Below are 23,702 nucleotides of genomic sequence, written 5' to 3' on the forward strand. Positions count from 1 at the left end.
CCACACTGGGTGGAGAAACTTAATGATACTCAGTTAGACAGTGGAGATCAACTCCGATGGGAATGCAAAGCCACTGGAAAACCGCGGCCTACGTATCATTGGCTGAAAAATGGAATTCCTCTCTGGTCACAGGTACGTTGTCCAGCGRAGCACCAGTATGTTGCATATTTCTCCTTTGATTCAGATAAAGCGAATTAAAATACTGAAAAGTACTTCAGAAACAAGAGTATGATTTTCTTGCTTAGTTTCTTTAGTGTTACTACACAAGCAGATGTCGTATGCATGTCCCTCTTGGCCTATCTCCAGCACTGTAAGTTGCGTTCATCAGAAATTCCCTCTGGTTCAGAAAGTTGGGGGAGGTAGGGCATCCTGAGCTGTGTCTGCAACACCATCACCCTGCTCTTCATTTGCTGGGGTGTCCCTCTGAGCAACACTCAGTAAGATGGGGTTTTTGTTGGTTTTAGGTTGTGGTAGTCTCCATAAAATTATTACCTATATCTAAGCTTTTCTGTATGAAAAACAAAAAAGCAAAAACAACTCAGAGAAGGGCTATCTTTGTTGACTCTTCATATCTCCTTCAGTGTTATGTTATATGTTATTTATCACACAGCATATTTTCATTGTACATACCATACACTTCAAAACCCTAGCAAGCTAATGTAGGAGGTACAATGGACATTTTATGTTCACTAGATTTCAGCTCTTTCAACTTTCTGCGAATAACAGAACGCATACCTTCATCATTGACTGTTAAAATGTGGCATACAAGATTTCTAGAATGTGAAACATTGAAATCTAGCGATATTTTAAAATTAGGTCCAGATAAAAATTGTTTTTCATTTTAAAAGATCATTCATGGCACGATCTGCTTTTTACTTCACTTTGTTGTATTTCTTTCATTGAATCATCATTGGATCAATTCACATCCTTTTTTTCTTTTTTTACCTTTTTATTTCTTATAGTCTCAACATACTTAGAGTAAAAAAAAAAAAAAAAAAAAAAGTTTTGTGAACTTAATGCATTTTTCCAGAGTGAAATAAAACTGTTCAGTTTTGGGAGAAAACATCGTTATTTGTAAATGAATTCACAGAAAGGATTTATGAATATAAAAGATGTTATGTCTTTCTTTTCAGTGAATGTGTCTTATATCTCTGAAAATCAGCCAATTATACCAACAATGAGAGAGAAAATATGTAAACACAGTTTATTTTTGAAACTGCAAGGTATTGAAAATAGGGTTGCATGCCTCCATTGCACTCTTCTCTGCTTTTTTAAAGAGGGAAATGTCCATCCTGAAATTGAAGCAATTTAAGTATCTGTACATCTGATTTTCTGATTTTCCAAATCATTAGTTGTACCAGGCTCTGAACTTTCAAATTAAATTTCAGTTAAAACAGAGGGCTTAAAATAGAAATCTTTTCTTCACTTTTCCCTCTGCATTCTCAAACATTCCATTCTTTACTAATCTTTAACTCAAACAACAACAGTTCTAGCAATGAAACTTAGAGATATATTGTAACAGTTCAAGATATTCATTGTACAGCTCCATGAAATACACATTTCCATAAAAAAAATAATACTCCTTCCCTTCAAACTGCTGCAATTTTTTTCTACTACTAGATCTTTCCAATGAAAAATTGATGCTAACGATAAAGGCAATTACATCTTTTCACTTTTACTCGTGCAAGCAGTCTTTTATATCTACTTTTACAAAAATGGTGTCACAGTTGAAACATTTGCAACAGATGCRAGTGTCATCAAGTATGCTACACCCATGACTGATTTCTTGCCTCGCTAAAGTTCCCAGAGTTTTAAACTACATTTAAAACTTGTGTAGGGTAACAGCGCCCAATAGGCAAGCAAGCAAGCAGATAAAAGCAATCCTTGAGGACAGGGACTTGAAACTTGCACTTGAAAATATTTCCCTTTAAATATTTTCAGTTTTTCTCTGTTCCCCCCAACCTGTTTTATTCTTTTCATTCCTTAGATAAGTAGAATAAAGTAAGCCCCAGGAAGTTTGTTCCTGAGTTGCATTTTAACTTAATAATATATTTTGTCCTTTTGCCTTAACCTAATAGCCAGAATATTTCCAGTCTTCATTTGTTTTTATAGAGTTATTATTTTTTTATTCCATTACAGAGCAGAATTGAGATGGTTAATGGTGTACTGATGATCCACAGTGTGAATCTCTCAGATGCTGGAATGTACCAGTGCTTAGCAGAAAATAAGTATGGCACCATTTATGCCAGTGCTGAGCTGAAGATTTTAGGTAGGTATCATCAGGAAAAAAAAAAAAAGTTCTTTTTTTCTTTTGATAATTACACTTGTCCTTGGCCTTTTTATGATAAAGAAACATCTTTTCAACTCCAAACTTAGCAAAGAAGACAAAAGTGAGCTCTTTTTCCTTCCGTTAATTATGTGTGGCTGGGTCCTTTACGGTCTATGTGAGTGCAAGTCCTTTTGTTAACTGAACATCTTATTTTATAAATTACTGACCCAGTTACATTTTGTAACTATTTCTAGGATAAGACCATTTTAATTCAAATGCATGTAAAAATAGTCTTACTCCCTCAAAAATAAGCTCAAGAAAAAAAACTTAGAGAAAACTAACAAATTTTAAAGTCTCCATTTTGATTAAATTATTATTTCTACCAGCATCAATATTCAAAGGTAATTAGGCAAAATCTTAGCTCTACAGATTTTAAATATTCCTACTAAGTCACCAGAACTGGTAGAATAGTTGAAATTGCCTACATAAGCCAGCATCATGCTACAGTAAAGTGAATATATGACATATTGTATCTTGGAAAATGTCAGAAAAAATTCATTATTTACAAGTGTGAGGACAGGGAGGTGGAGAAGATGGGTATTAATGAATTAAAAAATGAAGCCTGGTTAATGTTGCCTTTCCGACACTCTCTAGTATTGATATGGACAAACTTGTAAGAGTCTCCTGTGTAATTCAGCACAGAGAACTGCTGGAACATGGGTTCCTATCAAAGTCCTTCTCAGCCTGTATCAGAGGCCTCGGGTCTCCACGCTGCCTGGACCTTGCATATTTCCGAAGCTGGGAAACCCCTGGCCAAATAGATAATAAAGCTGAAGTTCCTGAAATAATACCGTCCATCTGAGCTAAGATTTGGTTCTCCTGAAGAATAACTTGATCTATTACATTTCCACCACTTCCTAGCTGGTCAACATTAGATTTTTGCTGTTAACTCTTCTAAAATATTTCTATCCAGCCACAAACTACACCCACAGCCAGTGCTTGCTTTCTTTTCATCGCTGTTCTTTGCCTGATGAGATTCAGTCAGCAAATATGTACCTGTTGGTTACAGTGTTCTCTTGTTCTGCTTTTTCTTTTCCTATCTTACCAGGCAGTTGTACAATCTTTTCAGGGTTTTGTAACACTAGAGATGGAACATAACTATTACATATTGATTTAGTAATATCAGGCTTCCATTTTGTGACTTGTAAAATTGTACCTCTGTTAAACTTTAACTGTTGTAKTGAAGTGTTAAGTGTTGTATTGAAAAAACCGTTGTGTTTACTTTCCTGATTATTAAAGGGAAACAAACCGAATGAATTGCCCATATAAAYAGCTCTGGTATGAAAATTGTCAAAAATAATGGTAGGAAATTCCTACATATCTGAGACAAAGGAGATGTAAGACATTCCTATATTTCTATATTTGTAGCTGAGATAGAGTGTTCTTTTCTTTTTGTTTCTGCTTTTTTTGTGTTTTTTTTTTTTGAAAAACTAGTTTAACAAAATCACAAACAGACGTGATTACCTGGGAACAGCTGGCCATTGTTGGGAAATTACAGTAAGTAGGGCCATTGTGAGATACCTTTATTTCTTTAGATGATTTGTTGCAATCAAYGGGAATTTTGAGGAGTAAAAAAAAAGATATGATTACATATCTACTATTACAAAATTCACAGTTTTCAACACCAAGCATTTAGGCAAAAAATAAAAAGGTAAAACAAYAAAATTTCTCTAACACTAATATTTTATAAGAACTAGGTCTATAGAGCACATATTTTGGAGAATATGTGGTATTTAAACTTCTTTTTGTTTTGAACTAGTTAATTCTAACAAACTGCCTATGAAACCCAATGATCTTAGAAAAGTTCTAGTTGTCAGCTGCTGCATTTAATCTCTAAAGCTGTTAGATTTCTCAAGCAATTTTATGTCAGCATGTTGATGTGAATGACATTTCATTAATTAATAGCTTGATTAAATTATAGACCTGCCATCTAGTCTTAGCTGCTAATTTCAAACATTTTGTAAAATTCTACCCAGTCTGTAGTATAATAATTTCCAAATGAAAAGGGATAACYGTCTATTAGAATGTATTAGAAGGGAAAGTTGTGACTGTTCTCTGTAGAGTTAACGTACGTCTTTTTCACAGCTTCAGCTCCCACTTTCCCATTAAATCAAATGAAGAAAACAATAATTATTACCAAGGGCCAAGAAGTTGTCATCGAGTGCAAACCACAAGCTTCTCCAAAGCCAACTATCACTTGGAAGAAAGGAGACAAACCACTAAGGGAGAGTAAGAGGTCAGAAGTCTGTTTGGTAAACTAAATATTACTGTGTTTGCCTGTTTGATTCTGTGGTGCTGAATGAAAATGCAGCCAGTAACAAGAACGCGCATATGTAAGCATGGCTACAGCACAATTATTTTTTCATACTGCTTCATCTGACAGCAATGACTTTATTTTTTACATAGTATAATTAAAAGCTCTTAAAATTGTTCTGAGATTCAGACAGATTAAAAAAAAAGTCGTTTTTTTCCCCCTATTTCCTGTTACTCTTTTCAAAAATGCTTCACTTGTGCTGTGGAAATACTCTACATTGTGTGTATCACATTATTAAAAGTATAGAAGCTGAGATATTAAGAATCACATGAAAATATATGTGCTTATTTATTTGAAATACTTTTAATAAGGCAGATCAGCAGCTTGATCACTACGCTAAGATTACAAGTCTAAGAATAGCTTTAAAAGAGAAGAAAGATATGATTCCATGATAAGATTTAATTACACAAGTAATTTCTGTATTCAGCAGCACATCTGTTTAACAGACTGCATTTGATTAAATAATTTCCGTCCAGCTCTGTACGTTAAATACAGTTTAAAYGTTGCAGCTTAAATGCCAACTATAATTGCACTTTACAAGATAGCATGTCAGTACCCAGAACRGTTTTGCCAGTCTCGACACGGTCTTTAAGTATACACAGCAATCTTATCTTCTTTCTAGTAATGTATGTGAATGTACCACTTGAACTGACTTGAATTAGTCAAAAAGATAAAAGGCCCTTTTGTTCATTTGTGCAATACTGATGAAAGCAGTGTGGTGCATTTGTCCTCTTTGGCTGCTAAAGCCATTTCATTCTGGTGAGTCCTATTTWAATCTCACATCATCTGATTTGTTCTGAAGCAGAAAAATGTGTAGCCTCTGAAAAGGAAAAATGTGAAACCTTTCAGGACATACTGGTTTTTGCAGGGGCATTATATAAACCATTTTACTAATAGGTGAGAATTATATGGTAAATGTTGACGATATATGACAGAATGAAAATGCAAAGATGTTGATAAATATCAAATATTCTAAGACCGTTGACTCTATGCTACAGTTGCACAGTAAATTTTTCTGAGTTCACTACATGACTTGTTCCTCTCATCTGCTCAGCACTCGCTACAGTCACCATAGTGTGAACCTCCATTTTAGTGTGAAAGATCAGTAAAAACATATTAGCAATTCTCCAATGACTGCCCAAACATGGCCCACTCTGAAGTTAAAAAATCTCATAAAAATAAGATCTAGATATACATTTTAGTATTGCAGCTTTTGATACTTACCTATTTTGACAGAGCCTGAAAGGGGAAATGAAGGAACATGGAAGGTAAAAAGACATGGCTGAACTGTTTCAAACCTATGCAAGAGCTGGTTAGTCTAATTTAACTTTAGTCTACTGTTCAGGGAATCTCTTATGTTATTCAAAGGAGTTCCCCTACACCTATTTTTTTATACATGGAGGAAATGTATGTTTCAATGGAACACAATTCTCACTTTGTATATGGTATTTGTTAAACAATAATGATAGAATTTATTTGAAGAGGAGGTGAGTAAGCTTATTGTGATTTTGAGAGAGGAAATGTAATTCATTGGAGAAAGTACCTACCTTTCCATGTTTTGGGCACTTTGGGAAAGAAGCATTGTAAGGGAGCTGTCTAATATACATTGAAAAAAAATGAATAATTTGTTTTATTTTAATGAATGTGTTTCTACTTACTTTAAAAATGGATTTTCTTCATAGGCTGCTGATAAAACATCCAGTAAAAGTATTTAGAAACATGTCATGTCACATAGAATGTTAAACCACCAAGAATTTTAAAAAGAACTAATTGAATAATAAAAGAAGGCAAAGATGGATTGGCCCAATATATTTTTTTATTTCTGCCACAGCTTRGTCTTCTTCTACAGAGTGGTTGAATCAAGTGAATGTTCTGTTTCACTTCTGYCAAATTTGCCAGCCTGGAAAAGGAATTTACTCCATGAAACCACCTCTGTTAGGAAAGTCTTAATACAAAAGAGACCTTCTCCTCCTGARAAATAAAAATTTCCACTTGACTAGTATCTACTAGTGTCCTTTCTCCCTCTTCCAAGAGATTTTGCATCCTTGTGTGTTCTTCCTCACAACCAAAAGCTCATTGACAGAAATAACTCAAGTAACATTTCAGTCTGCAAACCTAGTGAAGACTGAGCTTGTTCCTCTTGGATTCATCGTGGCTGGTCTCAGTTATTACTGCATTCAGAACATGGAAAATTGTTCCTGGAATTTAATGTATGGAATGTAGTCTGAAAGCCTCAGAGTACCGCAGATTGATAGAAAAGGCAAAAGCCAATCACTTGACAAAGTATCTGTGCAAACACTTGACACGCACTTCATCTCTTGGCCTGTTTTTTTCCCTGCGAACAAATGATTCAATTCAAGGTCTTCAGTTTCAGAGTTYCTCTGTGATAGGCTTGCTCTCCCTGGTGAGCAGTTATTATTAAGAGTAGTCAATTCATTTGATTCCACTTGGAAAGCATATGAATATTGTAATAGATTTTTTGATTTGGTTACTGTATGAACGACATTTCTATAGCATAGAGCAGGAAAGTAGTGTCTTCATAGTTATTTGCTGATAAAAGTTGTCATTCTTTTGTATCACTGTTACAATCTCCTAAAYATTTTTTAATTTAATGAAATTACTCCTACAGAAACATACGTATTTAACAAAGAGTACAGAGTATTCACAACTCATTCTGCTAATCTGACTTGCAAAGACCAAGATCTGCTGCAACAGCTATGCTTCAATGAAATGAAAGATTGTGGCACTGGGGGTCTAGTATGCAGGAGATTAAAACTTCCAAAGGACAAGATATCATGTATGAAACATACTGATACTAAGGACATTAAATGATGACAATAATCATGCTAAAGGAACCAAATGTAAAACAGATATCTTTGATTTATAATTATCTCACTGAGGCCTTAAAACAATCAAAAAAACATACATTCATCAGCATTTTCCTCTAAAAGTTAAGATGAGAAAGAAAGAAAGAAAGAGAGTGAAACAGAGAAAGAGAGAAAAAAAATGCTATTGTTACATTTCTAATTTTGAAAATGGAACATATCAGCAAAACAACAATGGGAGTTCTATAGGTAGAAATATTTTCAACCTCCATATTTTCAATAGTCATCCGATAATAATTAAATTGTTAAATATCTCTAATTTCCACATTTCTCTAGACTCTATCATCTTCATTCTGATAGAACACTCTGTGCTGTTTATGGTAATTAGGAAAATGTGTACTCTGGTTATTGATCTAAAAGTTGGGATTTTTATTTCATAAGAATTTTGTAAAGGACTTCTGAAACTTTTAGCTCATAAAAAGCTTTGGATTTATATAGAAATGAATTGAGTGTTTGGATCCAAGACTGGAAAAAATGTTCAGTCCTTAATTTTGAATAAAATGGTTGGTTGGAACATTAATTTGATTTCTAAATAGGAAGAATCAGCCCTTATACAAGAGTATGGTCTTCAAGCATTTTTCAAGATCAGTTTTCTTACAGAGTTTCTGAAACATTTATTCAGATACTTCTTACTCTGTAATCAAATCCTCATTCACTATCTTAGCATCGGGTTCTAAATGAGATCCAGATGCCTGTTCAAATCAGAAAGCTATTCAGGAGCCCATTTCTAGTTAAAAACAGAACAAAAAGAGGCTTAGTTTGTAAAGCTACAAGAAAGCAGTAAAAATTATATTTTATCAGACTTTTTATGTAGACAGTAAACTTTATAATACACAATAGAATAGACTGCAATCTGCTGTCAGTTACATTGGTATAAATCATGGGTAACACTAATAGTCTGTGATCAGATTCTGGCCAAATGCTTTAATAAATTCTTTCAAATCCTGTGTTCAGGCTTCTTTAAACTTAAGGTGTTTTCTAAAGATTTACTACTCTGCAAATTTTAGTAAGCCATTACTGCATGTGCTATAATCTCTGTTTCATCACTTTCTTAAGGTCACCTACCTTTCTTGTCTAGATTTATTCTTGTAGTAGTGACTATAGCTGATGTTTAAATAGATATGCTTGGGAAGCCATAGGTATTAAAAAGCTTTATAAGTCTTTGTTCATCTGTATTCATTCTTCCTCCTACATCCAAAATATCCTTCTCCTTAAACTTATACTGAATTTCACTCTAGCTCATTATTTCTATTATATATCCATTAATAAAATAAAATCACTCAAAAGCACTCTACTCATGCAAAGAATTCTATTCAATCCCRATTACTACTGATCAATTCAGCTCCTTAAGAAAAAAGAATTTGCACAATTTAACCAACAAATAGGTAACAGAGAAACCATAATTTTTACAGGGCAAATTTAGTCCTGCTTTACTTCCCCCCCCCCCTTTCCTCTCAAAGAGTAATGTGGACTCTATCAATCTTTTTTTTTTAGTTTTTAATTTCAATTTTTATGTGGATTCATATTTTACCTTAAAAAACCTAAATACAAAGATACTTAGACATATATGTATGCTTTTGTACGATAGTTCTGCATTTCACTGACTCCTTCCTTTCTGATACAGTCTAAACTTTCCCCTTCGCGTGACAGAACAAGCTGTGCAGAAAACATTAACAACCTCTGAAGGCTAAATTCACAATATATTGCCATGAGCAGGACAACATGTGGCTCTTGTATGACTGCGCATGCCTAAGTCTAGGATTAGGTTTGGCCAAGGACCTATATATATATATCTATTAAAGACTTCTGTGAGGAAAATAAATGCTAAATAAATAAATAAATAAATAAATGTTAAAAAAAATCTATTTGTCAGTTCAGCAGCTCTTTCTAGTGAATATTTGGGCAGGAAATAAAGTTTAATATCTATATGCCTGCAGTAACCATTGTAGTGGCTCCAGTGCTCCAGAGAGCRGTGAATGTTGTCTACCTTGACTTTAGCAAGGCTTTCAACACTATCTCCCATCACATCCTCATAGATAAGCTCAGGAAGTGTGGGCTAAATGAGGTGGATGGAAAACYGGCTGAAAGGCAGAGCTCAGAGAGTTGTGATCAGTCGTGCAGTCTGGTTGGCGGCCTGTAGCTAACTGTGTCCCCCACTTGTCTCCTTCTCTGGAGATATTCAAAACCCAYCTGGACTTGATACTGTGCAACATGCTCTAGGCAACGCTGCTTGAGCGGGGGAGTGGGGAGGTGGGGGAGTGGACTAGATGATCTCCAGAGGTTCCTGGGTGGTTAAAATCCTTGTATTCCATTTTATCTGAGCAATGTCAGAAAATCACAGACTCACAGACTGGTCGAGGTTGGAAGGGACCTCTGAAGATCATCTAGTCCAACCATCAACTCAAGTCAGATCCAGCTAGAGTCATGTGCTCAATGCCATGTACAGTCACATTTTGAGTATCTCCAAGGATGGAGATTCCACATCCTCTCTGGGCAACCTGTTCCTGTATAGTTAAAGTATATACCTTTTTTCAAATGGAATTTCATGTATTTCAGTTCATACTCATTGGCTCTTGTCCTGTCGCTACCACTGAGAAAAGTATGGCTCTATCTGCTTCACTCCTCCTTCAGGTGTTTATACACATCCCTAAGACTCCACTGTGTTTTCTRTTCTCTAGGCTGAACAGCCCCAGTTCTCTCAGCTTCTGCTCATATGCCAGATGCTCCATCTCCAGCATCAACCTCATCGTCACCAAGGGTAGCTCTGACCTATAAGAAATATGGCCATATACTGAATGAATCAGTTCTTCCATGACACATGAGATTTTCTATTCAGACCTGCCCCAGTCCTGATTAGCCTCTGAAGTTTATAAAGGGGAGCTACCTATGAAAAATCTGCCCACTGTTTATTTTAAAGTAGCAAAGTTCATGTCTGGCACAGAGCTTCTGATACCAAGCAAGGCAGGTACCTCCACCTACCAGTAAAATTGTTTAGCCAGTACCTGAGATAACTTTCTGTTGCTTACAACTTTACCAGGCCATACTTTGGTCTTAATTGGGACAGCTCGGGTGTAAGAGCAGTTTTCTAAATATTTTGAAAAACAAGACTAAGAGAAAGTAAATCGTATTTGGGGTGTGGGGGAGAAGAGGAATGGAAGGYGAAAGTTATAGTTCTTTGAAAAAGTCTCCTATCACAGAAAGGACTAGAAATTTGTCAGTATGCRTTGTCTTTAAGATTTACCTCCTTAATGCCCTCATCAGTTTTAGRAAAAAAATACTTTGATAATGTTTATCAGCTTTTGAAAAACTGTTGCATAGGTCTATTCACAGAATTGTACAATTTAGCACCATGGCTCCTTGAAAACCCTGGGCATACGCAGTCCTAAGTGAAACAGCAGTATTAAATTTGGGCATATAGCTCAGGAAATAGTCTCTAAAATGGAAGATTTTKGGGGAAAAAAGGAAGAAGAGCCTGAAAATAAGAGCTAGATCATTCATTTCATAGAGGCAGCTTGTACAAAGGTTTTGGTTGGAATGAGAGAAAYAGGACAAAGCTGTCAAAGAAACTACAATAAAGAGCCAGCTCAGCAACATCATATTTGAAGTAACCAGGAATGGAAGTAACCTAGGAAYGGAAGCTAAGGGTGACAAGAAAGAAAAAGAAGAAGTCATGTGGTGCAAAAATCCTTACTTCTTTTGTGGTGTAATGAATGAGGAAAAGAAGAGGAAGCTGAATGCTGTCCAGTGTAACTGGGTGCTACCTCTGTGCCTGAGACAGAGTCATGTGTAATACTAGTTAAGTCACTTAGACCAGCCTTTATTCTGGGCAGCCTCTGGCGACATTTTTCATTTACTGTGCTCCTTACTTGAAGTCACTGGGCCTGATTTGCAGCTATACAGAAGTCTGTAGAAGCTGTACTTTGTACAACCAAGTAGTGGATGTTARTAGCAAGTCCTCTGGAAATCAGTTTTTACATATCCCAAATAAAAATAGATGAAATGGTGGATTTGGAAAATGGGGAGACAATTACTGTTTGTGAAGCAGTCAGAGGTTATAAACATGGAGAAATATTAATGAGGAAATTCTGTCTTCATGCTCACAWGGATATAAAATTTCAAGTCACACATTGATCTATGAAGATGTAGGAAAACACTAAGTAGCACCGTTTAACTAAGAACAGCAATCATTAAGCACTAAATGAAACATAAATCCACTGGAGGGGAAACAACAGTCAAGCTGTTTGTCATAACACACATGAGGGAGCGAACGGAAGGCACAGTAATTCTGCTTTTACCTAACTTTGCCTCACTTTGTGTTATTTTAATTATGTTTTTCTGAAATGCAACAGCTCTAAGAGAAGTTAAAGAAAAGAGAGAGAAGAGAAATAGATCTAGCATAGTGATACRGTATTCCAAATAACTATATTGGATTGCTGCAGTATTCCTAGATACAGAGAAGGCTAGGACTGCTGTGTCTTGCCTAAGTTCAATTTAATACTAAAATCTTTGAACTACAGAAGTAGTTATCCTGTATGCCTAGATATTTACTCTGTCATCCTATACYAAGCAATCAGTGGAAAAACATAGAGCACTTCTTAAATCTAAAAATATCATCATCTGAAAAGTTAGAGATGGAAAATCTTTTATATTCTTCTATTCTGTCAGACTCATTCATTTTCAGKTTTGACAGTCTCTTATTATAACTTTAYTCTTCACTCTATATTTAAGGATCTATCAGTGATGTTTCCTATTTTTAATAGCTTTATATCTTAACTGTTAGAAAAAAAGAAAAAAAGGAAGGCTTTTCAGAGCTGAAGCAAGACAAAAAAGGTCTGAATCTGCAGGTGAAATTTGTATTTAATTCTATAAGATGCTTTTGTTAGTATATGTTGTGTTATTTTTTTAAAAAATATACATTTATTTGTCTGTTATGAAGATATATGCTTTCTTCATAATTATRGTGGTAGCATTCCAAAACAATTTCAGTTCCATCCAACTATGGTGTGTAATATTAGTTTAAACTGAAAACTTTGCACTGTGAAAGTAAAAGAAAGTTCATATGTAAAACACATGGAAAATTACCCTGAAATGTAATTTTCAGTTTTTCTGTTGGTCTCCAGGTTCCATCCAAGCTGAGTCTAGTATGTGGCACAAACATTTCTGCTTCTGTGTGATCRTTGTAGYTCAGTCTACTACCCCTCTACTTTTYGRTGAAAACAATACATATTTTTTCTTGTWAATAAGATAATTTCATCCAAATTTAGCAGTAAATATACTACTATAGAATATACTACTATACTAAACAGTCTGAAGGTTTTAYTTTGTGTCTCTATCTATATGTATAAAGAAAATGGCCACTCAGGAGTTTCAATTAGTTTAACAAATAACATTTTCCAGAGGATATCAAATGAAATCTGTGGTTATATTCTTGTATATATCTTGTTATTTACAAGATCCTAAATGATTACCTTGAACTCAGACATCRGTCTTTCTTCTCAGTAATGGTATGCAGGATGATAATTACTGGTATTTTTCATTATATGGTACTTAATATAGCTAGTTATRTTAAGTTATAAAGCTACAACTCTATAGTTATAGAACTATTAAGGCAAATGCTAARTATTTCTAGGGAAATAATGTTTGATCCTGGTGTAAAAGTATATGTTTAGGAATGCATATGATAATATTGCATTCAAACATACATTATTTTAGAAATRTATTCTGTTCACCACTATTTAGGTTGATACTTGAAGAAATGTTCCACCATATCCTACTAAGGTTCAGTATGAATGAGATTTAGCTGTGTAAAAGCAGCAGCACCTCTGGGAGTGCCCTGGAATCAGTCAGCACCTACTCTCCATCTGCTGTATAACAAGAGTACAACTCCCCCAAAATTTCTCTGTTATATCTGCCAAATGTATAAAGATGTTTTGGATGCCCACAGACATCTATAGTAAGACTAGACATCAATATTTAGGGAACTGTGTCYCACCCTTTCACAAAATCACAGAATGGTTCAGGTTGGAAGGGACCTCTGGAGAGCATCTATTCCAACCTTGCTCAAGCAAGGTCACCTAAAGCACATTGCRCAGGATCATGTCCAGGCAAGTTTTGATTATCTCCAGAGAAGGAGATTCCACAACCTCTCTGGGAAACTTGTTCTAGTGCTCTGCCACTCTCACAAGAAAGCAGTTTTTTCTCATGTTCAGGGGGAACTTCCTGTATTTCAGTTTCTGCCCAATGCCTCTCGTCCTGTCACTTGGCACTGCTGTAAAGAGTCTGGCCCCATCCCCTTGACACCCTCCCTTCAGGTACTTGTATATTGATAAGATCCCCCCTCAGTCTTCTCTTCCCCAGGCTGAAGAGGTCCAACTCTCACAGGAGAGATGCTCTAGTCCCGTAATCATTTTTGTAGCCCTACGCTGGGCTCTTTCCAATAACTCCAGGTCTCTCTTGGACTGGGAGCTCAGAAATGGACACAGTGCTCAAGATGAGGCCTCACAAGGGCTGAGGACAGGGGCAGGATCACCTCCCTTGACCTACTGGCAACASTCTTCCCAATGCACCTCAGAATACCATTGGCTTTCTTGGCTACAAGGGCACATTGCTGGCTCATAGTCAACTTGTCATTCACCGGCATTCCCAGGTCCTTCTCTGCAGAGCTGCTCTCCAGAAGGTCAGCCCCCACCTTGTACTGGTGCTTAGGGTTATTTTTCCCYAGGTGCAGGACTCTGCAATTGCCTTTGTTGAACCTTAGGAGGTTCCTCTCTGCCCAACTCTCCAGCCTCTCCAGGTCTCTATGAATGGCAGCACAGCCCTGTGGTGTGTCAGCCACTCCTCCCAGCTTGGGATCATCAGCAAACTTGCTGTAGAGGCACTCTGTCCTTTCATCCAGGTCACTGATGAAAAAGTTGAACAAGATGGGACGCAGGACTGAGCCCTGGGGAACTCCACTAGCCATAGGCCTCCAACTAGACTCCATGCACTGATGATGACCCTCTGAGCTCTGCCATTCAGCCAGTTCTCAAGCCACCTCACAGACCACTCATCTAACCCACACTTCCTGAGCTTGCCTCGGAGGATGCAATGAGAAGTATAACATCCTTTATATGGACCTTTCCTCATAGCAGAAATGCTCCAGGGATGGAGATGAAGATGACTAACTGTAGTTCCCTGGGGCCTCCTTATCGCCCTTTTTGAAGACTGGAGTGACACTGGCTTTCTTCCAGTCCTCAGGGACCTCTCCTGTTCTCCATGGCTTTTCAAAGATGATGGAGAGTGGCCTAAGAATGACATYCAAYCACTCCCTCAGGARTCATRGGTGCATCSCATTGGGGCTCATGGATTTGTGGGCATCARGTTTTCCTAAATGATCTCTMACCCAATCCTACTTGATCAAGCGAATGTCTTCCTTAAGTCTTCCTTTTATGGTCTTGCTTTTCTATATTCTGATACAATAGTTTTTTTTTTTCTTTTTTTTCTCAGTTACTGAATTGTAAATAGATATATCCCTTAGCCTCCCAGAAAAGATAAACATGAAGAACTCAGTCTTTTCAAGTCACTCATCATCACAGGATATATGATCTGCTGTACATGCCTTTAATATACATTTACACAGCTCAACTAATTATCAGTTGAGCAAACAGTTCATAAATATGGTTCTAAACTATGATTCATTTCTCGGTAGTTGTTATAAATGGCTGTCAAAGTTCCTGTTTGCACACCACACGCACAAGAATATGACAAGTCATCAGTTGCTTAAAGGTTTTTCTTTGCTTAAGGCCTTCCAGACTATGACTTTCAGCATAATTCGCCCTTAAATGAAGTCACTTCTAAAATTATTGGGAATTTAAGCACTTAACTTCCTGCCACCAGCTGATCCCCAGATTCCCTAGTGGCACTTTAATGATCAAAAAGTAGTGAAGAGAGAAAATGCTGAAGACATTAAGAGAAAGAAACTTCATGACAGAAATTCTTATCTTCCTGTGAGAATTCTGCAAGTCACTTCTTTTCACTTTTTGCATAAATCATGGTCTAATTTAGCTGTGGCAGGCTCATAAAGGGAATTAGAGATCTCGGTATAAAGTAGAAAAGGGAAACAATAATAACCTTGAATATACAGAAAAAAAATGGCAAGATCATTTCTTAGCAAAAAAGAATCTTTGTTCAAAAGCATCACTGTTGTGCTAATTGATTGCATTATACAATATGAGTTTTGATAACACAGCAATTTTGTCTGTGCTCCTAAACAACTCTTATTCTGATGTAAAATCCCCGATTATCTTACTTGTAAAAGAGAACAAAATCTTACCAAGGAATCCAGCCAGCTGGCACCCTTCTTTAGGAAGAATGTCAGGAGATTGTAATTTTCAGATTTTCCAAAACACAGGGTTACAGAGACTGCTGAAGGAAGACAGAGTTCATGAGCAAAGCAAGAATCCAGGACCCATCATGCCAGAACTGTTTCCTACAGATTAGAATTAGTGGATATCTGTCATGTTTGCACTTTTGTACATCTGCACACCTTGTAGCACATCACTCTTTGTGGCTGTCAAGATTCAGGTTTACCTCACTGTGAACTAATTAAACAATACATTTCCATCTGAAAAGTTTATACTAGCTTTTCTATAAGGAAAACCAAGGTATTAGTTTTTTTAAAAAAAATTATTTGGCAACATGATCAGTATCACATTATTATTGATTATCAGTTACATTCCTTGTCTTGTACACTATTGGTCCCATGTTTGTTCTTCTTTGGGCATAGTATTGATTTAAAAGCACTTTAGAGTAAATGTTTCTTTTTAATAAGTAATAGAGAGGAAGGAAGAATTCCAAAGTGGAATATTTGTAAAAATTATCATCATCAATATATAAAATCAGTGTATAAAATCAGTTCTGCGCAAGCTTTGGTTAATTACTAAAACTAGTGAAACCAAGGTTCCACTGAAGATAATAATTTCCATAAAGGTATATTTTCCAAATAAATATCTGAGAATCTTGTATTTTTCACTTTCCTTTTAGTGGCCACATAGCTAGTGTCCTCACAGCAAATAAATGAAAAGAATGCCAAGGAGAAAAGAATCATAAGTTTAGGTCATATGAGAAGGTTAAAAAATGTTCTGAGACTTCTTTTTAGTAGGTCAGCCTTGACAAGAGAGAATATTTTGGTCAGAGCAAATAACTATGGCAGCTGATATTTGTGAATACATTTAATAAGCATGCCTCCACTTTGTCTTTCCCCTCCACTTTCTTTCACAAAATCATTTTTTATTTCTGTTTTTGCTGTTTCTAAATGTTAACTATTAATAGCTTCCAAGGTAATTAATATGCCATTTTATCTTGTTCTTAGTAAAACTACTTAGTAAAACTAGCTCCAACATTAATATCTGCACCATTTCACTGCACTTAACATAATACCTTACTTTTTCCTCTCCCACCCTCCACAGATGGCTGCCTATGTGCATAATCACCACACTTTTTAATACTGGCTCTTTTCTCCTAGCCTATGTTGACAGAAGAGATAACCAGKCTAAAGCTGGGAAATGTGTGATTTAAATTTTAGCATAGGGTCATTAAATTAACTATGTTAAAACCATTGAAACATCCTTAAAGGATTAAAAATTTAATTTCTAGTTAAAAATTAAAGAAGACTGATGAGAAAAAGGTTTTATTTTCATTTGTGTTGATTTAAGGTCATCATGCATACAACCTCCTCATTAGATAAGCTATTATTGTAGGAAATACCATAACATAGGATGCACTTTGTGAAACTGCCAGGTGCTTGATCAAGCTTCCAAAAGTCTTTCACTTTTACAAAGTTCTCAAATCACAAAGCATTCATTTCCTCTTCTTTTCCCCTTTTCTTGTAGGAATCCTYAACACTTTCAGCATTTTCTGGTCTATACCTTAGTGATTCTTCTGCAAGAACAACATCAAGTATGGTCTCTTAGACATGCTCAGTGAATATTTATCAATGATATATTTCTCTTATTATTTTATTTTTTTTTCCAGTTCAGATAATCTTCCCTTTCCTTCTCATGATTTCTTTACTGCTTAATATCTATAGTAGCTGCACAATCCCAGGACTCACTCTTCTGGTGTAGAAGTTCATTTGTTAGATCAAATGACAATACTCAGAGATATACTTTTTTGTTGTTGCTTTGGGGGTTTTTTTTTTAGAAACTCTTTTCACCCATGTAACATTAGCTCTCCATGTTAAAAGGTTTTGTGTGGTTTGGCTGGAAAGTCACAATGCTCCAGAAAGTGATAACACTTTACTCAAAGCTTCTTGTCCAGAAAAAATCCCCCCACACTTTCTCTCCCAAAACAATACAAAATCATTTTCAATCTAAACAATTTCATAAAAATCTTCAAATAATTTCCTCCTCATTTCTTGATAATTCTATTTCCCAATACTTATAGAAATTACTATCTATTTTTTTTCCTTTTACTCATCAGCAACTTCTATTTTCTGGATTTTCTCTATGAAGACCTGTGTAGAACCACATTACTTTGAAATATCTTACTTTTGTACTCTTTTCTATCAGCATATGTTTTTATTCTACTTTTCTTCCTTCTCCTCTGGTACCTTTTTGCTGTGAATTGATCCTTTACCAATAATACTCAATCCAGGTATTTATCACTCATCAGTCCAAAGGCAAAATGTGTATTCATGAAGAGCTATTTAGTTTAGATTCTTTATAAACAAAATATCACAGTAATATTTGTCACTGACCTTTTCTTATTTTCTTTTCCTTTTTTTTTTTTTATTTTTTTTATTCTACACTGTTCTTGCAGTGTTCTTAGGAAGCATGGTTGTTATTACAGAATAACCAAGGTTGGATGGGATTTCTGGAGACCATCTAATTCAACTCTTCACTCAAAGCAGGGGGTGGTTTTGCAGGAAAACCATCAGGTTTCTCAAGATCTTGGCCAGTCCAGTCTTGAATATCTTCAAGGATTGAGATTCTGTAACATTTTTTCCTAAACATAGTCTAACTTGTGTCTGTTGCCTCTTGTCCTATGTATCTTCAAGAATAGTTCATCACCTAAAAGGGAGGTGTAGGAAGCGAGAAGATCTATCCTTAGCCTTATTTTCTCTGTTTTGAACAAATCTATTCTCAGTTTCTGCTCATATTTCATGTGCTTCCATCCACAGACACCGCTACAACACCTTTCTGAACTTGCAACAGGTCTACAGCTCAAGAAGATCTAGGAAGACTCCTATTACCTGAAGGCTTAGGCTCCCACTCTCACCCATCTTGAGAGTCTTCATCTCCKGCTCCTTTAAATGTAATCTCTAGCTATTCTTCTTGCCTTACATCATGTATCCTGGGTTCTTGTCTCTACAGGGTCTCTGTGAAAACCCTGTAAATTTCTTAYGTCTCATCCCTGATGTCAAGTCTGCTTACCAGCACTGCTGCACTGACAGCAACTGAGTCCTCTTTTAGCTGCATTTCTGCCTGTCAGTTCAATAGCTGCTCCCCAAGCACTAGCTGAAYAGATGTTTGTGCAATGTCATGACAGCAGTCCGCTGAAGATGGAAGGTTATAGACTTCACATAATCTGGAAGCAGCCAACAGAAGCCCCTGTAGAGCCAGTAGAAACAAAAGCCACCAGAAGGTAATCCTCACCAGCAACAGCAAGCCACCAGAAGCTGTCAGAAAGTGCTCCCAGAAAGTGGGCACTGTAGCAATAACAGCAAGTTCTTTGCCTGATGTGCTTTGGGAATGGTATTTGTTCCACAGATGATTTTTCATCTGAGATCGGAATATACGCTCAGCCTGCATTTTTCCAGATACTTCTCTAATCATTGTATTTCGTATTCACAAATCATGCTGATTTGTATTTCTAGGAAGGAGCAAAAAAAAAATCATATTTTTAATGACACATCCAGGCTAAATTAAGACTTCACAATTTTTTCATCAAGAGAGTAGTGAGATCGCTTTATCATGAAGCCACTAATAGCTCAGTGAAGGATAGTTTTTATTGCCRTTGACAAACATTTATTCCAAGTCTAGAATCAGGCAGGATATGGACTTAGGTTTAAATAAAGTAGTGGCTGTTTTGCAGCAGGCTGTGAAAATGACCAAATGAGATTGTAGGGCATGAAGACTCAAAATCCTACAGCAACAACAGTGACATACATCACCCTAGATTTCTCTCTTTCTGTATAGTATAATAATCAGTGACTCATTAGTGGTGGAGATATTGGTCCTGATCTTTTCCTCTGTCCTAAAATTTTGCTTTCAGCATAGAGTTTAGCTTTTGATAAATAACACTTTTGGATTTTAAAAATACTGCACTGAAAAAACAGGGCATTTTTGTGAAGGACTCTTTTTTTATCTCTTTCTAGCACAAACCATTCCATGGTTATTGAAGCAATCTAAACAACAAACATTTTAGGAGTTAAAAAACTTCTTTTAGACCCATTTATGGATAGCTCTAATTTTGTTTACAAAAGAAAGGAAGTCCATGTTCTTGCAGGAAAGTAAAACAAGGTGTCACAGTCCATAAGCTGCTAACAGATGTATTGAAAATTGTTTTTTAACACAGACATATACAGAATCTTTTACAATTCAGTAACTTGTTACTGAAGTAACTTGTAAACATTCCAATAAATGAGAATAAAAAATGATTAGCATTAATACATGTTTAAGTTACCTTAGACCTTAAGGGCMTTTGGGAGAAATTATGCTAAACTATTCTGACTTTATTACTGACATCTCAGCAGCTGCAAATGAATGTTTCTCAGCCTACTTCCTGATCCTAGCATTTCTCCTCATTCCGATTTCATGCGTCAGTAAGTTCTGAACAATCCACGTCTCGTAGCACATCAGGCACTATTTTTGCTCTGACAGCCTTGTAATGGGAATTATAATACTTACTACATTTTCTCTTGTTAAAAACAGAGTAAAAGACTCACAGTGTTTGCCTTGCATTGGTTATATGATAACAGAGGTGCTTTTTTTCACAGTGAGTTCTAAGCTTTAATGGCAATTTGCCATAAACAGCACCACATCCGTTGTTTTTGTACTGAAGCTTCTTCAGATGAAAAGTAGAATTTGTGGGGCCTTGAAATTGCCAGTACATCAAGAGCTTAAYGCTGAATTCAGAAATGTGTCTAAAGCTAAAGCTTTTGTCACATTATACACCTTAGTGGTGATTCATTTTGTCTTGAATCAGTTTCTCAACACTCTCTCGCATTCATATGCAAGGCATAGCATATTACTGTACTTGTGCTTTGTTTTATTTTTTTTTATTCCAAGCTCCCTTTTTCTCCCTTTTTCACAAAAAAGGGATCAAGCCCAACACAATAGCTCTTTGTTGTCCACTGAATACGCACTCAAGGATATTGTACATCCTCTTTGATATGCCATTAATACACAACAGCTTCTAAACTCTAATGTCAGCTTAAAAGATGCATGAGATTCTGACTGTTGAATTTAAGCACACGTGATTTCTCCTTTAAGACATAAATCCTGCTTGATGTTTGACTTCTGCATCATGACTCAAGCTGCACTTTCATATGACACTCAGATAAAAGCATATACTAGAAGGTATAATCCAGATTTTGCATCAAAGAGAATCCCTTGTGTCTAATACAAGCTCCTACAAAAAGAAGTCCTTGTAACCACAGCAGCAAATGAATCCTAATTTTTTAAAARTTGTCTTCCTTAGCATGAATTTCCTGTTCTGTTGGATATAATTTCTCTATATTATTAATGAAAAAGCTATCACTGCATGAATATAATGTAGACACTAATTCAAACACTTCCAACAGGACCCCAGTGTGTAGAGAACTATTTATGAAATTGTCTACCTTTCAGATAATAAAGCTGGAATACTGTCCTTTTGCAGGTGGCTATTAAGCATATCCTCTTTTACTTCTGTAATTGGGACATCTTAATGTAACCCTAATCTACCTGTTATTTTGTTCTTGTGAGTATATGTTGATTTTTGATTATTATCTTTTTTAACACATATCATTTACTTTTAGGAATGCAGAATCATTTTAGGAAAGAAGACATAAAATAAAAAAAATTACTTGTTCCAAATCATCAGGGCTAAAATTGTTATTAAATTAAGACATACTAATTATTATYACCCCTTTGTTACTGTTAGTTGTTCAGCACTCAGTGTTAGTACTCTTCACATAGCTTTGCAAACATGTAAAAAGTATATTCTGTATATCAAAAAGTCTTCAACCTGTGGTATCTTATTTTCATCCTTTCAACTGCTTGCTATGATCCCAAAATGTCCAATTACACAAATGGCCTAGCAATGGGTAACTCTGCTTGCATCTGCTCTAAGTTACTGCAAATAGGACATATACTTATCCTTTTTCAGGTTAAGAACATTGGTTTTGTAAATGCACAAAGAAATATTTTTTCTATTTACCTAAATGCTGCATCATCTGAGCTCATTTTCAGAAATACTTTTTTTTTTTCATATGTTTCTCTTCAAAGCTGTATAGGTTCCTCAGTTATGGTTAAAAATATGTTCCTTCCTAGTGAAGGCAGATCAGCTGAGAAAAAACAAAGGATACATTTGGATATTATCTCACATACCCCGATGGCTCTTTTATTCAGAGTAACACTGGCTTTCATAAAATACTTTGACTCATTCTGTTAGATACGGATTTAAGGATACTAAGTGAGAAGCGGTTGTAGTTTGAACACCTTATTTTATCTCCATTTCAAATGTCTAAACAATGGAGCAGCTGTTTTCTTCTTTGCTTCCTGGTTTAATTCTCTATGCAATGTATCAATCAGTTCTCAATGTATATGAAAATATAATTTTCCTTTCTGTTAAGGGAAAATTTTCCTCTTCCCTCTATCATAGCTTCTCTGCTTATTTCTGTGATAATTTTCAAAGAGATCAGTTTAGTTCTGGAGCASTTTCCCACAAGTATTTTTTCCTCTTTGCTTGAGATACAATTCTTGCAACACTGGCTTAATAAAATTCAGTCTTCTCTGCATGTAGGTCCTTATTCCAGTGAGTACTTTCCTTGGGTTTCATCTGCAGTGAAATCACTGAGCTTCAGCCTTGAGGCCCCCAGGATCCCATTTCCCAGACTGCCTGCAATGGGTGCTCTGCTCCCCTGCTCACCATGAACCACCTAATTCCCACCAGAATGAAATCCCAGTAGCTATTCTGGGAAAAGTTTGCTCCAGGCATCGCTATCAACATGTGGTGTGAACTAGGCTGCACCATACTGGGTTCCTTCCAGTCGACGTGGTGCTCCAGCACTGTCCCAGAAGGACCGCACGTCTACGTGCCCTGCATGCCGCCTACGTACTCTTAGAGGCACGCTGTAAAAYGCCTTTCTGAACACTTGTAGCATAAGAGTATTACCATTTCAGGCATTCTGAAAAAAAAATGAAATTAGACATTTCATGGCCACAGTACAATATGACACTCAAAGGAGGACAATTGCCCAGACAACCAGTCTGCTCTAGGGAGGCCTAGCCCTCGCGATGTGAATGCGGCTGGGGAGCTGGAGATACCCACTGCGGATGATGCTTTTATCAGTGCAGACTTTAGTCCAGTTTGCCCCTTTTGAAAAGAGAATCTTAAATAGAGATTTTTAAGTTATGCAAGCAGATTATGTACTCTTTTTTAATTAAGTGAATCAGCTCCCAAACTTTGTATCCGCCAGTATTTTCTAAACAAGCTCTCCTCATACGACTCACTACTTGCCAAATGAAATCCAAGATAAATGTGTTCCTGACATGAATCAGCAGTGATGAAAAAAACAAYTGTCTATCACATCCAGGAAAAATTGTATCATTAGTATTTATTGAGCAGTTCAGATACAGAGCACTAGTCTCCAACCGTGATGTAATTTTTGATAGCATTTGCTTGTTTCCTAGTATTTCAAAGATGTCTGTTCAGAAACAAATTTGATTCTTCTGCAACTGTGTTACTGTGTTGCAGACTTAGGGACTTCTCACATCTGTTTTTTTTTTTTTTTTTAATCCCTGTTACTGTTGTTCTTGAAAGTGATTTTGTGTCAAACAATTCCATCTTATTCACGTTGTTAGTATTTTACAACATATCACATAATTCTTACAACTAGTAATAAGGGAATATAAGATAACACAATAATAAGGGAAAGCTGAGTTTTAGATATGTGCAGATGCTAACTCAGACACGTTCTGACAGAGCCCCA

General features: G+C 36.1%; 1 protein-coding gene across 1 annotated transcript in view; it reads left to right on the forward strand.

The window, feature by feature from the left end:
• The window catches only part of CNTN5 (contactin 5), a 269,415-nt gene that overhangs the window by 127,613 nt on the left and 118,100 nt on the right, over positions 1-23,702 (forward strand). The window contains exons 10-12 of the mRNA XM_085309094.1: positions 1-132; positions 2,140-2,269; positions 4,415-4,565. The exon at positions 1-132 is cut by the window's left edge and continues 3 nt beyond it. Of these exons, the coding sequence (XP_085165220.1) occupies positions 1-132; positions 2,140-2,269; positions 4,415-4,565 (413 nt within the window). The remainder of the gene's footprint in view (positions 133-2,139; positions 2,270-4,414; positions 4,566-23,702) is intronic.

The sequence above is a fragment of the Rhea americana genome, unplaced genomic scaffold (assembly GCF_003343005.1).
Source record: "Rhea americana isolate MKP2758 unplaced genomic scaffold, rheAme1 scaffold_29, whole genome shotgun sequence".
Taxonomy (NCBI): domain Eukaryota; kingdom Metazoa; phylum Chordata; class Aves; order Rheiformes; family Rheidae; genus Rhea; species Rhea americana.